Source organism: Scyliorhinus canicula, chromosome 14 (assembly GCF_902713615.1).
Source record: "Scyliorhinus canicula chromosome 14, sScyCan1.1, whole genome shotgun sequence".
Classification (NCBI taxonomy): Eukaryota; Metazoa; Chordata; class Chondrichthyes; order Carcharhiniformes; family Scyliorhinidae; genus Scyliorhinus; species Scyliorhinus canicula.
Window position 1 is genome coordinate 6,449,852 of NC_052159.1, and position 18,244 is coordinate 6,468,095.

Genomic DNA, 18,244 nt, shown 5'->3' on the forward strand with positions numbered 1-18,244 from the left:
AATTCGGCCCATTGGAGGCGGAGTATTATGGGTGGGCCTGATAATTGTTGTGTTATGTAATTTGGAATAACACAAGCTGCCACTTGATGCAGTTTTGAGTAAAAGATGCTCCGGACTTTGAAGTGAGTTCAATGTGTTTTATTGAACGATGAGCACAGTTCTCAATGAGTTGGACTCTCTGCTAATCTAAATGTAGTAACTCAGTCTAACTGAAGCAGCCTTGCTCTGAGCCACGTGCTGGGGTGTGATGCTGAGGATACAGCCTGTCTCACTCTGTAGATGTTGGTCTGTGGAAAGAGGCGGGTCGTGAGTGCCCCATCCCCCCCCCTCCCCCCCACAGTGAGATACCACCCCTGAGCGTCACGACCGCCCACTTGTCGCGTCCCACTCCACGTGCTCACCAGCCGCACGTTTGCACACCATGACAATAATTTTTATTTTTATTTTTTTAATAAATTTAGCGTATCCAATTATTTTTTTCCAATTAAGGGGCAATTTAGCGTGGCCGATCCACCTAACCTGCACATCTTTGGGTTGTGGGGGTGAAACCCACGCAGACACGGGGAGAACATGCAAACTCCACACGGACAGTGACCCAGGGCCGGGATTCGAACCCGGGTCCTCAGCGCCGTAGGCAGCAATGCTAACCACTGTGCCACCGTGCTGCCCCTCACACCATGACAATAATGAGATGCGAACGCGGTTGCAAATACGTGTGGCGCGTGTGGCAATGCTGCCATTTTGGAGGGGGCGGAGCACCGCGATTTGGAGCCAAACCCTCGCCTGCCGCGATTTTGGCGTCGGGAGCTATACTCCGCCCGATCACCGTTCCCGATTTCGGCATCGGGCAATGGAGAACAGCCCGCAGTATCGGCGCATGGCGTACGTGAGCAAGATTTTGTTGAACTTGTATAAAACACGAATTCAGCCTCAGATGGAGCACTGCCTCCAGTTCTTGGCCCCGGAAGTCAGGAAGGAAGTGAACACATTGGAGAGAGCGCAGAAGAGGTTGAACGACAATGGTTCCAGGGTTGAGAAACCTCAGTTCTGAGGACAGAGCGGCCCCGGACTGGCACTGCGCCGACCACGCCAGCCCCAATGGCGCCGATTCTCCGCTCTGTGGGGGGGCGATGGCACTGGGGGAAATTCCCAGTTGGAGACCTGGTGCACACGCAATGGGCCAGGGTGACCTCCTTGTGCCCCCTGACCATTCTGTGACAGGGAGATGTGAGGACAGAGATCTTGGTCAAAGAGGAACATTTCAAAGGAGGAGGGAGAGAAGGGGGGAGAGAGAGAATGGGGGAGAGGTTTAGGGAAGGAATCCCAGAGTTTGGGACTCAGGTCGCTGAAGGCGCGGCCGGCAAAGGGGGCAGCGATTAAAATCGGGGGATATCTGAGAGGTCAGAATTGGAGGAGTGCGTGGATCTTGGAGGGTTGCGGGGGCTGGAGGAGATTCCAGAGATGGGGCGGGAGACGGGACATGGAGGGATTTGCACATGGGGAGAGATATTTAAAAATCGAGGTGTGGCCGGTGTATGTCAGTGAGCAGAGGGGTGTGGGGTTTGGTGTGCGCTACAACACAGGCAGCAGAGGTTCACACACCCTGTGGTTTACACACAGCAGAAGGAGATTTGAGCCCGGGAACTGAACAGTTCTATCTGGTTGTGTTTTATTACATTCGTGGGATCTTGCTGTGCACACATGTTGCCTACAATACAACAATGACTATCCTTCAAAAATACCTCCTTGGATGTCAGCCAGGAAAGGTGCTATGCAAATGCAATTTCTGCCCTTAGTTATGGTGGATAGTTTCCCGGACGTTTCCACCCCCTGGTCAGCCCATGGTTTAGACTGGCTGGGGTGAGGGCATCGATTCAGGCGCTGAGCAGCAAAAACAGCAAAATGCTGGACATACCCAGCAGTCCCTGCAGCATCGGTGCTGAGAGGGTTAATGCTACACATTGATGATCTTTCATCAGGACCAAGATATTCCTTTTATCCCGATGAAACCAAGAGGAGAATTCTGTTGGAAAACACTCGAAGATGCATTGAGACATTACATCATTTTGCAAGTCGCACTAATGTATCTCAGTTCTCCAACACTCTCTTCCTGCCCATCAATCACGGAGACTTCTGCTGCCTTAACATCACACTCGGCAAATCACAGTGCAAAGACCCGCTCAACCTCACTAACCCCCTGTGGTATCTATCCTGGGAGTGTTTGATGGGGACAGTGTAGAGGGAGCTTTACTCTGTATCTAACCCCGTGCTGTACCTGTCCTGGGAGTGTTTGATGGGGACAGTGTAGAGGGAGCTTTTCTCTATATCTAACCCTGTGTTGTACCTGTCCTGGGAGTGTTTGATGGGGACAGTGTAGAGGGAGCTTTACTCTGTATCTAACCCCGTGCTGTACCTGTCCTGGGAGTGTTTGATGGGGACAGTGTAGAGGGAGCTTTTCTCTATATCTAACCCTGTGTTGTACCTGTCCTGGGAGTGTTTGATGGGGACAGTGTAGAGGGAGCTTTACTCTGTATCTAACCCCGTGCTGTCCCTGTCCTGGGAGTGTTTGATGGGGACAGTGTAGTGGGAGCTTTACTCTGTATCTAACCCTGTGTTGTACCTGTCCTGGGAGTGTTTGATGGGGACAGTGTAGAGGGAGCTTTACTCTGTATCTAACCCCGTGCTGTCCCTGTCCTGGGAGTGTTTGATGGGGACAGTGTAGAGGGAGCTTTACTCTGTATCTAACCCCGTGCTGTCCCTGTCCTGGGAGTGTTTGATGGGGACAGTGTAGAGGGAGCTTTACTCTGTATCTAACCCCGTGCTGTACCTGTCCTGGGAGTGTTTGATGGGGACAGTGTAGAGGGGGTTTTACTCTGTATCTAACTCCGTGCTGTACCTGTCCTGGGAGTGTTTGATGGGGACAGTGTAGAGGGGGCTTTACTCTGTATCTAACCCCGTGCTGTACCTGTCCTGGGAGTGTTTGATGGGGACAGTGTAGAGGGAGCTTTACTCTGTATCTAACCCCGTGCTGTCCCTGTCCTGGGAGTGTTTGATGGGGACAGTGTAGAGGGAGCTTTACTCTGTAACTAACCCCGTGCTGTACCTGTCCTGGGAGTGTTTGATGGGGACAGTGGAGAGGAAGCTTTACGCTATGTCTGAAAGAGATCCATGTTAGGGTGAATTGGAGGTGCTCAATCCCTTTTTCTGCCATTAATTCAGTGTAAGGTGCTAATTTACTTTATTTGGTCTTTTCAGAATGCACTGCTGGAACTCGCTTCCGTTATTGATACCCTCTCCTTACGTGCTGTCATTGCTGATGTTCTCTCTACAATCATTCCCAATGTGGTAAGTAACAGTCAATGGGAACATTTATCCATCATCCCCCCCCCCCCCCCCCCCCCCCCCCCCCCCCCCCCCCTCCCAGTTGCCCCTCGAGGCTGTGGGGATGTTGATGGATCTGCGGTCGATGGTTAGCGAGGACATTTGCACAGGAACAGACATTGTCCCCCAAACAATCCTCCAGCATAACATATTGCTCAGTATCCAACCCCGTGCTGTCCCTGTCCTGGGAGTGTTTGATGGGGACAGTGTAGAGGGAGCTTTACTCTGTATCTAACCCCGTGCTGTACCTATCCTGGGAGTGTTTGATGGGGACAGTGGAGAGGGAGCTTTACTCTGTATCTAACCCCATGCTGTACCTGTCCTGGGAGTGTTTGATGGGGACAGTGTAGAGGGAGCTTTACTCTGTATCTAACTTCGTGCTGTACCTGTCCTGGGAGTGTTTGATGGGGACAGTGTGGAGTGAGCTTTACTCTGTATCTAACCCCGTGCTGTACCTGTCCTGGGAGTGTTTGATGGGGACAGTGTAGAGGGAGCTTTCCTCTGTATCTAACCCCGTGCTGTACCTGTCCTGGGAGTGTTTGATGGGGACAGTGTAGAGGGAGCTTTACTCTGTATCTAACCCCGTGCAGTACCTGTCTTGGGACTGTTTGATGGGGACAGTGTAGAGGGAGCTTTACTCTATATCTAACCCCGTGCTGTACCTGTCCTGGGAGTGTTGGATGGGGACAGTGTAGAGGGAGCTTTACTCTGTATCTAACCCCGTGCTGTACCTGCCCTGGGAGTGTTTGATGGGGACAGTGTAGAGGGAGCTTTACTCTGTATCTAACCCCGTGCTGTACCTGTCCTGGGAGTGTTTGATGGGGACAGTGTAGAGGGAGCTTTACTCTGTATCTAACCCAGTGCTGTACCTGTCCTGGGAGTGTTTGATGGGGACAGTGTAGAGGGAGCTTTACTCTGTATCTAACCCCGTGCTGTCCCTGTCCTGGGAGTGTTTGATGGGGACAGTGTAGAGGGAGCTTTACTCTGCACCTAATCCCGTGCTGTACCTGCCCTGGGAGTGTTTGATGGGGACAGTGTAGAGGGAGCTTTACTCTGTATCTAACCCCGTGCTGTACCTGTCCTGGGAGTGTATGATGGGGACAGTGTAGAGGGAGCTTTACTCTGTATCTAACCCTGTGCTGTACCTGTCCTGGGATTGTTTGATGGGGACAGTGTAGAAGGAGCTTTACTCTATATCTAACCCCGTGCTGTACCTGTCCTGGGAGTGTTTGATGGGGAGAGTGTAGAGGGAGCTTTACTCTGTATCTAACCCCGTGCTGTACCTGTCCTGGGAGTGTATGATGGGGACAGTGTAGAGGGAGCTTTACTCTGTATCTAACCCTGTGCTGTACCTGTCCTGGGAGTGTTTGATGGGGACAGTGTAGAGGGAGCTTTACTCTGTATCTAACCCCGTGCTGTACCTGTCCTGGGAGTGTTTGATGGGGACAGTGTAGAGGGAGCGTTACTCTGTATCTAACCCAGTGCTGTACCTGTCCTGGGAGTGTTTGATGGGGACAGTGTAGAGGGAGCTTTACTCTGTATCTAACCCCGTGCTGTCCCTGTCCTGGGAGTGTTTGATGGGGACAGTGTAGCGGGAGCTTTACTCTGTATCTAACCCCGTGCTGTACCTGTCCTGGGAGTGTTTGATGGGGACAGTGTAGAGGGAGCTTTACTCTGTATCTAACCCCGTACTGTCCCTGTCCTGGGAGTATTTGATGGGGACAGTGTAGAGGGAGCTTTACTCTGTATCTAACCCCGTGCTGTCCCTGTCCTGGGAGTGTTTGATGGGGACAGTGTAGAGGGAGCTTTACTCTGCATCTAATCCCGTGCTGTACCTGCCCTGGGAGTGTTTGATGGGGACAGTGTAGAGGGAGCTTTACTCTGTATCTAACCCCGTGCTGTACCTGTCCTGGGAGTGTATGATGGGGACAGTGTAGAGGGAGCTTTACTCTGTATCTAACCCTGTGCTGTACCTGTCCTGGGATTGTTTGATGGGGACAGTGTAGAAGGAGCTTTACTCTATATCTAACCCCGTGCTGTAACTGTCCTGGGAGTGTTTGATGGGGAGAGTGTAGAGGGAGCTTTACTCTGTATCTAACCCCGTGCTGTACCTGTCCTGGGAGTGTATGATGGGGACAGTGTAGAGGGAGCTTTACTCTGTATCTAACCCTGTGCTGTACCTGTCCTGGGAGTGTTTGATGGGGACAGTGTAGAGGGAGCTTTACTCTGTATCTAACCCCGTGCTGTACCTGTCCTGGGATTGTTTGATGGGGACAGTGTAGAAGGAGCTTTACTCTATATCTAACCCTGTGCTGTACCTGCCCTGGGAGTGTTTGATGGGGACAGTGTCGAGGGAGCTTTACTCTGTATCTAACCCCGTGCTGTACCCTGGGAGTGTTTGATGGGGACAGTGTAGAGGGAGCTTTACTCTGTATCTAACCCCGTGCTGTACCTGTCCTGGGAGTGTTTGATGGGGACAGTGTAGAAGGAGCTTTACTCTGTATCTAACCCCGTGCTGTACCTGTCCTGGGAGTGTTTTAGGGGAACAGAAATAATTGAAAGATAAATATTTGCAGGTCTGTGTGGAAAGAGAGTAAGTGGAGTTAATTTATAATGGACGGCACAGGCCTGGTGGGATGAACGGCCTCCTTCACTGCTGTGCGGAAGAATCCTTCTCGATGTTTGTGTAAGTTTGTTGATATCTTCCCGACTCTTCCCTTTCTGGCAGGAGAACATTTTCATCTACCTCCTGGACGTCAGCTCGAACAAGTTGCTGTGTGACAACCCAGCACATGAGATGTCGAAGGAAGGGCGGTTAAGGTACGCGGCGAGATCGATTTGGCAACTGGTGATTTCAGGAATGTGCATATGGAAGGGGGCAGCACGGTAGCATTGTGGTTAGCACAAATGCTTCTCAGCTCCATGGTCCCAGGTTCGATTCCCGGCTTGGGTCACAGTCTGTGCGGAGTCTGCACGTTCTCCCCGTGTCTGCGTGGGTTTCCTCCGGGTGCTCCGGTTTCTTCCCACAGTCCAAAGATGTGCAGGTTAGGTGGATTGGCCATGCTAAATTGCCCTTAGTGTCAAAAATTGCCCTTAGCGTTGGGTGGGGTTACTGGGTTATGGGGATAGGGTGGAGGCGTTGACCTCGGGTGGGGTGCTCATTCCAAGAGCCGGTGCAGTCTCGATGGGCCGAATGGCCTCCTTCTGCACTGTAAATTCTATGATAATCTATGAATGTTCACATGGGCAGAAATGCGGGAACTGGCACTGAATGTGGAGAATCCTGAGGCACTACCAGGCAACCCGATACACAAGAAATGTTCGGATGCTGAGCGGTGTGCAGAAATAGAGGGACGTTAGAATGAATGTCCACAGATCCATGGTTACACCGCTGGATCAGATGGTTAAGAAGGCTGATGGGTAGTTTCCTCTATTTCCCAAGGCAAAGAGTATCAGGCACTGTGCTGGAACTGCACGAAACACTCATTAGACCACAGCGAGAGTACTGCACATAGTTCTAGTCTCCACATTAATGTAATCTCACAACAGAGGGCACAGATTGCACTAAAACAGAGGCTGGGAATCCTGTGGCAAGTACCCCACCTCCCGACCGGATTGTGATGGAATACTCTCCTCTTGCCTGGATGAGCGCAGCTCCAACAACACTCAAGAAGCTCAACACCATCCAGGATAAAGCAGCTGACTTGGTTGGCACCCCATCCACAAGGATTCACTCCCTCCACTTCCGACTCACAGTGGCAGCCGTGTGTACCATTTTCAAGATGCACAGCAGCAACTCACCAAGCTTCCTTCAACAACAGTGTCCAAACCCAAAACCACTGCAATGTAGAGGGGCAAGGGCATCAGATACATGGGAACACCAGCTCCAAGACAAGACGTTCCCCTCCAACCCACTCACCACTCTGACTTGGAAATATATCCCCGTTCCTTTACCGTCGCTGGGTCAAATTCCTGGCACTCTCTCCCTAACAGCACTGCGGGTGTACCTACACCTCATGGACTGCTGCGGTTCAAGAAGACAGCTCGCCCTCACCTTTGCAAGGGCAACTAGTGAGGGACAATAAATGCTGTGCTGTGAGAGTCAGTACTGAGGGAGTGCTGCATTGTCAGAGGGTCAGTACTGAGGGAGTGCTGCACTGTCAGAGGGTCAGTACTGAGGGAGTGCTGCACTGTCAGAGGGTCAGTACTGAGGGAGCCGCACTGTCAGAGGGTCAGTACTGAGGGAGTGCCGCACTGTCAGAGGGTCAGTACTGAGGGAGTGCCGCACTGTCAGAGGGTCAGTACTGAGGGAGTGCTGCACTGTCAGAGGGTCAGTACTGAGGGAGTGCTGCACTGTCAGAGGGTCAGTACTGAGGGAGTGCTGCACTGTCAGAGGGTCAGTACTGAGGGAGTGCTGCACTGTCAGAGGGTCAGTACTGAGGGAGTGCCGCACTGTCAGAGGATCAGTACTGAGGGAGCGCCACACTGTCAGAGGGTCAGTACTGAGGGAGTGCTGCACTGTCAGTGGGTCAGTACTGAGGGAGTGCCGCACTGTCAGAGGGTCAGTACTGAGGGAGTGCGGCACTGTCAGAGGATCAGTACTGAGGGAGCGCCACACTGTCAGAGGGTCAGTACTGAGGGAGTGCTGCACTGTCAGAGGGTCAGTACTGAGGGAGTGCTGCACTGTCAGAGGGTCAATACTGAGGGAGTGCCACACTGTCAGAGGGTCAGTACTGAGGGAGCGCTGCACTGTCAGAGGGTCAGTACTGAGGGAGTGCTGCACTGTCAGAGGGTCAGTACTGAGGGAGTGCTGCACTGTCAGAGGGTCAGTACTGAGGGAGTGCTGCACTGTCAGGGGGTCAGTACTGAGGGAGGGCCGCACTGTCAGAGGGTCAGTACTGAGGGAGTGCTGCACTGTCAGAGGGTCAGTACTGAGGGAGTGCTGCACTGTCAGAGGGTCAGTACTGAGGGAGTGCAGCACTGTCAGAGGGTCAGTACTGAGGGAGTGCCGCACTGTCAGAGGGTCAGTACTGAGGGAGCACTGCACTGTCAGAGGGTCAGTACTGAGGGAGTGCTGCACTGTCAGAGGGTCAGTACTGAGGGAGCACTGCACTGTCAGAGGGTCAGTACTGAGGGAGTGCTGCACTGTCAGAGGGTCAGTACTGAGGGAGCACTGCACTGTCAGAGGGTCAGTACTGAGGGAGGGCTGCACTGTCAGAGGGTCAGTACTGAGGGAGTGCTGCACTGTCAGAGGGTCAGTACTGAGGGAGTGCTGCTATGTTAGATCCCCGATGTGGAGATGCCGGCGTTGGACTGGGCTGAGCACAGTAAGAAGTCTTGCAACACCAGGTTAAAGTCCAACAGGTTTGTTTCAAACACTAGCTTTCGGACTTTAACCTGGTGTTGCAAGACTTCTTACTATGTTAGATCCCCTCAGACTGTTTTTTCATGAGACCTTGTTCTGTCTGATATTTCTCGCAGGAACAGATTATCCGCTGATTATTTCACTGCTGTTTGTGAGATCTTCCTGTGCACAAATTTGCTGCTGTGTTTGCCACCTCACAGCAGTAACTGTACTTCACAGATTACCTCTCTGTGAGCTGCTTAGTGATGTGCATCAGTGTGAACGCTACTGTTCACACTCATGGTGCGAGACTCGCTGGGTTTCCACGGTGACATGTATCTCAGCGCTGGGAATTTACCCGCCATCGACCAGCCGCAGGATCTCCCTGTCAATGGGATTTCCCATTGAATCCACCCCAAACCGCCGGGAACGCCGGGAGTGCGCTGTCGATGGGACTGGAACATCCCGCCGTTACATTATTATGGGCCAGGGATTAGAGAACCCCAAAGTGTACCATGGAGTTCACCTGACCCACAACTTTTACTAGATTGTGGTATGGGGAGCACACGGCCCACTCTGCAGGTGGGTACAGCAGAAATGGAAAAGTATTTTTTAAAGCAAAACAATGTTTATTCTATGAACTCAAGTTAAGCTTTTTAAAACATACAGTGAACATCTTAGCAACCATTAATTCAAATACAACCCCCAACGAATACAACACTAAGTAATCCGTAATAACTTTCCAAACAACATCCAGAATATAAAACAAACACCTTTTAACAGAAGCACATCAGGTTTACATTCACTACTGAGAACATTTATAATTCTGAATTCACCAAATGATCAAGAGATAGTCTTTTCATGGCAGAGAGATCAACAGTACGCCTGCTCTGTCTGGCTTCAGCTCCAACACTGAAAAGGAAACTAAAACACACCCTGCCGTAAATAGCCTAAAACAAAAGTAAAAAGCTGACAGACAGCCCAGCTCCACCCACTCTCTGACGTCACTGCAGTAACTAACACCCATTTCTTAAAGGTACTGTCACATGACAACGCATAGACACTCTCTACCACTCACAATATGCCGCGACACTATTGTTTCCGTATGTATATAAATTCCTTTGTATATCACATCGAAACACCTCTTTATTCTTTCACAGGATGTGGGGGTTGCTGGCTGGGCCAGTATTTATTGCCCATCCCTAATTGCCCGGGAACCTGAGTGTCTCGCTCGGTCATTTCAGTGTCAACCACATTGCTGTGGGTCTGGAGTCACATGAAATGAATGAAATGAAATGAAATGAAAATCGCTTATTGTCACGCGTAGGCTTCAAATGAAGTTACTGTGAAAAGCTCCTAGTCGCCACATTCCGGCGCCTGTTCGGGGAGGCTGTTACAGGAATCGAATCGTGCTGCTGGCCTGCTTGGTCTGCTTTCAAAGCCAGCGATTTAGCCCAGGGTGCTAAACAGCCCCTTATGTAGGTCAGGCCGGGTAAGGCCGGCAGATTTCCTTCCCTGAGGGACATTGGTGAACCGGATGGGTTTTTAACCCCAATTGATGATAGTTCGATGGTCACCATTCCTCAGCCCAGCTTTCTGTTCTGGATTTTGTTAGTTTCATTAAAATTCCAGCAGTTGCCGTGCCGGAGATGTGAACCTTTGTTTGTCCCCCTTCACATCAGTAGCCTGGGGCGTCTCGGATTTCTCAGTGCCAACGTGAAAAGCTGGGGAAGGTGAGAAATGGTGAGGTGTTATCAGTAAAAACGGACAGGCTGTGCCCTGCTCCAGGGCTCAGTGAGTGAACAGATTTCTGACAGGGTGAAAGAGGCGGCAATTGTCTAAAATGGGCTTCGTAAAGTGTCACTTCGAGCCACGTTGCGTTTATCAGGAGCCTGAACCTTGCTCAGTGCAATATGGAATGATTTGATGACTGGAGGAGATTAAATTTTTACTTTTAATTAAACAGCGACCTGCTCTGGTGATATATCGCTCCCCTGGCTGCCTGAAGGAGAGCAGCATGTCATAAAATTAATAAAACCGCCAGGCCTTTGCATCGGAGGTCGAGAAGGTGGCAATATTTTAACCTTGATCCGTGACAGGCTTTACGACACCATCTGAGACATGACTCAGTGAGATACAGCCTCCCCACTCACAGCACATCCTGGGGCCAAACCGCTTCTCAACACCCCAACCCTCCGTCCAATAAAGTCCCACCTCAGCAACGCCTGCATCTCCTTTCTGTGTTAAGATGCAATTAAATTGTCGCTTCAGGCTTTGATTTTCTTCGAACCGACCGCCGAGCAAAGTGTTTTCAGATCTTTCTGACTGCCCTTCTTGTCACCTTATCTGTATTTTGTGCTCTGTTCTTTGTGTTCTAAATATATATCCTTGAAGTGAAATGTTATTCGAAACACTTTGCAGTCGGGCGCTCTGGCTGTTTGTGAGTCAGTGGGCAGTACTCCCTCGGCTCTGAGTCAGCACGGTTGCAGCCTGTGGTATATTGCTATGAGGTGGGGGTGGGTGGTGGGTGGTGGTGGGGGGGTGGGGGGGTGGTGGCAGAGCAGTCTTTGACGATTGGCGGGACTGGACGATTCCAGTGGTGGGCAAGGCCTGAAATCCCGGCCAGGGCCTCCTTTTCCAGTCCCGCGTAACTGGGGTACCACTTGACCGTTCCCATGGCCTTTTGCGTCTGTCGCTGTCTGACCGACTCGTGATCCAGAGGGCCTGGGCTATCGATCCAGACCGATGGGGTTCAAATCCCAACGCGCTGGCTGCAGAATTGAAACTCAAGTTGAATGAACTAAATCTGGAATTGAAAAAGATAGTTTCAATACTAATGAGCATGAGGCTACCGAACTGAATGATTCCAGGGATAAGGAACTGTAGCTATTGTGGTGTTCTTTGTGATGCTGTTATCAGAATGTATGTCGTAGTGTTCACAAAGACCACAGAAGCTAAGTTCATTGACAAAGCTAACTTTTATTTGCACTACTTAAATTAACCGATACTCCTATAGTAAACAATAATCGTAGTAATCTGCTAACACTAGTCTCTACACTCTAACTCTAACTGTACTCTATCCTCTCTAAGTCTCTCCTACGCACTCCACTCCAGCCTTCACTCTCTCTCCCAGAAGCCTGAGAGTCAGTGCTTTATATAGTACTGCACCTAGCTCCATCTAGTGGTTAATAGTAACATGACATTAACCCTTTGTGTACTGAACATTTCTATAATGTCACAGCTATGGGGATAGATTTGAGAGGTTGGATCTGTTTTCTGAATTGTAGAAAAGAAGGCGGAGCGGAGACTTGACAGAGGTGCTCAAGACGCTGAGGGGCATGGACTTACTAAGTAGTGAGAAATTGTTCTCTCGCAAGGGTACGTCAATAACTAAAGGACACAGATTCGAAATGATGGACAACATGAGTAGAAGTGATGCGAGGAAAAGGATTTCCACCCAGATGATGGTTGGAGCCTGGAGTGAACTTGCTGAGAGGGTGGTGGAGGCAGGTTTGATCGAGGTATTCACAGGGAATTGGATTGCTATCTGAAAAGAGAGACTGTGCAAGGTTGCCGGGATACGGCAGGGGAGTGGGACTTGGTGGTTTGTTCTTTCAGAGAACCTGTGTAAACTCGATAGGCCGAGTGGCCAATTGTGCACTGTAAAGATTCTGTGACTCTGTTGTAAAAACCCATCTGGTTTACTAACGTCCTTGAGGGAAGGAAATCTGCCGCCCTTACCCGGTCTGGCCTACATGTGACTCCAGACCCACAGCAATGTGGTCATCTCTTCACTGACCCTCTGTAATGGCCGAGCGCGATGCTCAGTATAATCCAGTGCAGCGGCCGACCATGTATTCTTCAGGGTAAGTGGGGACGGGGGCCCGTGATTAAATAACAGACTCATTTGTTTTGCATCTTGTGTTCAGGATTCATTCTGGAGCGGTTCAGCTTCCCGAAGCTACGCTCCTGGTTCACTTGTTGCGTCCGATTGCGTCTCTATCCCAACTCCCGTTTTGGAACATCCAAAGGAAAATGCAGTTGTCTTTCTCCTTACCAAATAGCATTTCCGAGTGTATATCCCAAGGGGAAGCGATTGACTTGCAGTCAGAGATTGCTGTCTGGCACCCGGATTTGGTACCTGCGTCAGTACAATCCTAGTGGCTGTTGTCTTCGCTTCCGAACAGCGTGAGAGATTCACAGGCTGCGCAAGAACATAAGACATGGGAGCTGGTGTCGGCCAATCGACTCCTTGGGCCTGTCCTACAATTCAATAAGATCACAACCTAGTGCCCTGCCTCCTTGCACTATCCCCAAATCCCTTCACCCAATGAATACTCCAAAAATGCATCAACCTCGGTCTCAAATAACTGAGCAGTTACAACTTATGAAGCAGAGAATTCCAAAGATTCACAACACTCAAATTCCTCTTCATCTTAGTCTTAAATGTCCCTTATTCTGAGATTGTATCATCGAATTTACAGTGCAGAAGGAGGCCATTTGGCCCATCGAGTCTGCACCGGCTCTTGGAAAGAGCACCCTACCCAAGGTCAACACCTCCACCCTATCCCCATAACCCAGTAACCCTACCCAACACTAAGGGCAATTTTGCACACTAAGGGCAATTTAGCGTGGCCAATCCACCTACCCTGCACATCTTTGGACTGTGGGAGGAAACCGGAGCACCCAGAGGAAACCCACGCACAGACGGGGAGAACGTGCAGACTCCGCACAGACAGTGACCCAGGCCGGGAATCCAACCTGGGACCCTGGAGCTGTGAAGTAATTGTGCTATCCACAATGCTGCCCTCAATGTGACTTCATGTTCTAGATTCCCCAAACTGGGAAACATCTGAGTAAGTCCCCTGCCAACCCCCAAAAGATGTTTGTAGGTTTGAATTAGATCACCTCTCATTCTTCTAAACTCGAGGCAACATGGGCCTCGCCTACTCAATCTTTCCTGAGGGGACAATCCTCTAATCGCAGAGACCAGTCGAATAAATCTCTGCTACGCTCCCTCTGAAGGATATTGAAGGACGAGTGGTTACTTTGTGATTGCGTGCAATGTCGAAGCTTCTCCCGTGGAGAGTCACCACGACGAAACAGAATGGAGTCATTTGGCCCTTCAAGCCAGCTCCCTGTAGAGAAACACAGTCAGTCCCATTGCCCACCCCCCCCCCCCCCCCCACCCCCACCCCCATCCCCAAATCCTCCAAGTCAATTTCCCTCAAACGCTCATCCAATTTCCTGTGGAATACATCGATTGGCCGGGTACCTGTGGCTGTTCACTGGCAGAGAGATTGCCTGATCCCGCGGGGCAACGCAGCCCCACCTATGGGTTTCCCGGAGGCGTGGCGTGACTTCAATGCGACTTCCCATGGACGGCGGCGGGAACAGAGGTTCCCATCCGCCAGCGAACAACTCGTGGCCGAGGAATACACGGCTGGGGGACCGGAGAATTCGGGCCATTTTCTCCGCTTCGCCCACCCTGACCGTTAGCATCCTGCTGGGAACTGCTGGATGTCACCCAGAGTTCGTGTCTCCAATTGCTGGGACTGCCTGGTGCAATGTTCAAACCCAATATCAGAGGCTGGCACCAATCCATTGATGGAAGGATTGGCATGTTGAAAGCATAGCCGGGCAGTGTGGCTACGCTTGGCCCATTCTAACTCTGTGCCCCAGGGTGAGCCTCATGTGGCACACACAGGGCGGGTTTCTCTGATCCTGAGGCTAAGTATGGAGGCCGTCATAAACAGCATCACATTTACAGGGGGCCAGCATGGCGCTGGAGCGACTCATGCAGCTCCAGTTGCCGATACCGGCATCAGACCTGGCGCCGCGAGTCTGCGCATGCGCGCTACGGCCGGCACGAGATCACGCATGCGCACTATGGCCGGCACGAATTTGCGTATGCGCATGGGTTGCCGACCCCGGGAAGGGCCTCAGATGTGGCCTGGCCCGCGATCGGGGCCCACCAATTGGCGGGCCGGTCTCTGTGTCTGGGGACCTCCTTTCAAGCCCGCCGGCCCCGTAGCCCTGCGCCATGTTGCGCCGGTGCCGGCACGTTGAAAGAGGCCACTGCGCTTGGGCGGATCCCACAGCGCACAGTTCGCGCCGGGATCAGCAGCTGGAGTGGAGCGAACTGCTCCAGCGCCGTGCTGGCCCCCTGTAGAGGCCAGAATTAGTCCTGGCAGCGGCCCGTTCACGCCGACGTAAAACGCCACGGCGTTTACGATGGGGTGGACACTCTGCCACGGGATTGGAGAATCCCGCCGGTGATTTCCAGAAGGTATTCGACAAGGTGATGCACAAAAGGCTGCTGCATAAGATAAAGGTGCACGCCGTTACGGGTTATGTATTAGCATGGATAGAGGATTAGTTAACTAATAGAAAACAAAGAGTGGGGAAAATTGGGTGTTTTTCTGGTTGGCCATCAGTGGTTAGTGGTGTCCCTCAGGGGATAGTTTCAGGATCACAATTGTTTACAATTTACACAGATGATCTGGAGTTGGGGACCAAGTGTAATGTGTCAAAGTTCGCGGATGACACTAAGATGGAGCAAAGTGTGCAGAGGACACTGAGAGTCTGCAGAGGGATATAGATAGTTTGAGTGAGTGGGCTAGGGTCTGGCAGATGGAGTACAATGTTGGTAAATAGGAGGTCATCCATTTTGGTTGAATTATCAGCAAAATGGACTATTATTTAAATAGTAACAACTTGCAACATGCTGCTGTGCAGAGGGACCTGGGTGTCCCTGTGCATGAATCGCAAAAAGTTGGTGTTCAGGTGCAGCAGGTAATTAGGAAGGCAAATGGAATTTTATCCTTCATTGCTAGAGGGATGGAGTTTAAAAGCAGGGAGGTTATGTTGCAGCTGTATAGGGTGCTGGTGAGGCCACACCTGGAGTCCTGTGTACAGTTTTGGTCTCCATACTGGAGGGAAGGATGTACTGGCACTGGAGGGGGTGCAGAGGAGATTCACTAGGTTGATTCCGGAGTTGAGAGGATTGGCTTATGAGGAGAGACTGAGTCGACTGGGACTGTACTCGTGGAATTCAGAAGAATGAGGGGGATCTTTTTTTAAAATTTAGATTAGCCAATTATTTTTTCCAATTAAGGGGCAATTTTGCATGGCCAATCCACCTACTCTGCACATTTTTGGGTTGTTGGGGCGAAACCCACGCAGACACGGGGAGAACGTGCAAACTCCACACGGACAGTGACCCAGAGCCGGGATCGAACCTGGGACCTCAGCGCCGTGAGGCGGTTGTGCTAACCACTAGGCCACCGTGCTGCCCGAATGAGGGGGATCTTATAGAAACATATAACATTATGAAGGGAATAGATAGGATAGATGCGGGCAGGTTGTTTCCACTGGCGGGTGAAAGCAGAACTAGGGGGCATAGCCTCAAAATAAGGGGAGCAGAATTAGGACTGAGTTGAGGAGGAACATCTTCACCCAAAGGGTTGTGAATCTGTGGAATTCCCTGCCCAGTGAAGCAGTTGAGGAAACCTCGTTGAATGTTTTTAAGGCAAAGGTAGATCGATTTTTGAACAGGAAAGGAATTAAGGGTTATGGTGAGCGGGCGGGTAAGTGGAGCTGAATCCACAAAAAGATCAGCCATGATCTTATTGAATAGCGGAGCAGGCTCGAGGGGCCAGATGGCCGACTCCTGCTCTATAGTTCGAATGTTATGTTTTGGCCAAGTTGGCAAAAGCAGAAAGATACACGATGGCGTGGACCCTCATTCACTCAAGGCATTGACTGGGCGTCAGTGACTAGGCCAGCAATTGTTACCCATCCCTAATTGCCCTTGAGAAGGCAGTGGGGAGCTGCCTTCTTTAATGGCGTAGGTACTCCCACTGTGCTGTTAGGGAGGGAATTGCAGGATTTTGCCCCAGCGACAGTGAAGGAACGGCCGATATATTCCCAAATCAGGACGGTGAGTGACTTGGAGGGGAACCTCCAGTGGTGGGGTTCCCAGGTATCTGCTGCTCTTGTCCTTCTAGATGGGAGTGGGTTGTGGGTTTGGAAGGAGCTGTCTCAGGAGTCTTGGTGAGTTACTGCAGTGCATCTTGTAGATGGTACACACGGCTGCTACTGGGCATTGATAGCAATAGTATAAAATCTAATTTAACTCATAACTTTAAAACTATAAACTGTATGGAAATGTATGCAAATAACTAGATGCCCTCAAGCTGTAAATAGGCAGGTCATTTCAGTCAAGGACATTCTGCTATGCAAATTAGTTGCCATTATCAATATTAATCATCCCAGTACTTTGCTGTTATATCTTCTCCTTTAACGACCCGCAGTGGTTTTTTAAAAAATTAACCCCTTCTTCACCATTACTGGTGCTGACTTGCACTCGGCTACCAGGAAACGGAGGCCAGCTGCCCGCAGATATCTTGCCGATCCATCAGGAGTCACCTGTAACTCAGTCAGCAGCGCTCCCCTCACTGAGGTGGGAGGTTCTGCCTTCCAAGCCCAGCGGACAGAGGCACAGAATCGGGGGGCTGACATACCCAGTGTGACCCGGAGGGAGGGGGTGCTGCACTGGCGGAGGTGTAGATGTTCAGCCGTGTGATGAACAGTATTAATAACTGCTATAAACGGTACCTGACCTTTAATACCTTGCCCCTTTAAGATGCTTGGAACTCTGGAGGACTCCGCCTCTGGCTACGCCCCCAGGAAACGGTATATAGGATAAGGCTCCATGTGGTGAGCCCACTTCTCTCGGATGCTGTTCAGTTCTCTGTAGATTAAAGCCTTTTGATTACCGACCTCGCTCTCACGTCGAAATTGAGGGTGCCTCAAGCCGCGATAGGCCCACCTCCCCTTCCCATGGTGCTATCTCGGGGGAGAGAGGGAGAATTCTCCCCCGCGCCCTGGCCCCTGCTCATCAATAGCTGGCTTTGAAAGCAGACCAAGGCAGGCCAGCAGCACGGGTTCAATTCCCGTACCAGCCTCCCCGAACAGGCGCCGGAATGTGGCGACTAGGGGCTTTTCACAGTGACTTAATTTGAAGCCGACTCGCGACAATAAGCGATTTTCATTTCATTTCATTGTCACATTGCTGTTTGCGGGATCATGCTGTGCACGAACAGACAAGCTGAAGTTTCCTACGCTGCACCTCCATCAGCTCTAAGGTGCTGTGTTGGGGATGCACTGAGGTCATGGAAACCGTTCCATCAATTCTTTTTCTCCTTTCCTTTAACGGCCAATCCAAAGATCAGCTCCAACAATTCATCAAACTGGCAGAAAACAAACACACCTTTGAAAAGTATTCAATTAAAAAAAACACTGAATAATAATAAAAGGTGAATTCAGTTGATTGAAGCAAATGCCTTTGATCCTGAAGCTCTGTTCTGCTCCTCCACCAACGCCGGAGAGAGAATCTCAATGGTTCCCCACCTGTGTGCAGTATTTTCACTGTTTAATTAGTCAAATTATAGGGGTCAGTTCACACAATCAACTCTTCCTGTGACTGCAATTAGCCCAGCTCCCCTCTCCCTCCAG

General features: G+C 50.8%; 1 protein-coding gene across 5 annotated transcripts in view; it reads left to right on the top strand.

The window, feature by feature from the left end:
• LOC119977213 (cGMP-dependent 3',5'-cyclic phosphodiesterase) overlaps nucleotides 1-18,244 on the top strand; it is a 440,646-nt gene that overhangs the window by 242,734 nt on the left and 179,668 nt on the right. For all 5 annotated transcript variants that reach the window (XM_038817928.1, XM_038817926.1, XM_038817924.1 and 2 more), the window contains 2 exons: nucleotides 3,256-3,345; nucleotides 6,110-6,201. In XM_038817928.1, the coding sequence (XP_038673856.1) occupies nucleotides 6,179-6,201 (23 nt within the window). In that variant the 5' untranslated portion in view covers nucleotides 3,256-3,345; nucleotides 6,110-6,178. The remainder of the gene's footprint in view (nucleotides 1-3,255; nucleotides 3,346-6,109; nucleotides 6,202-18,244) is intronic.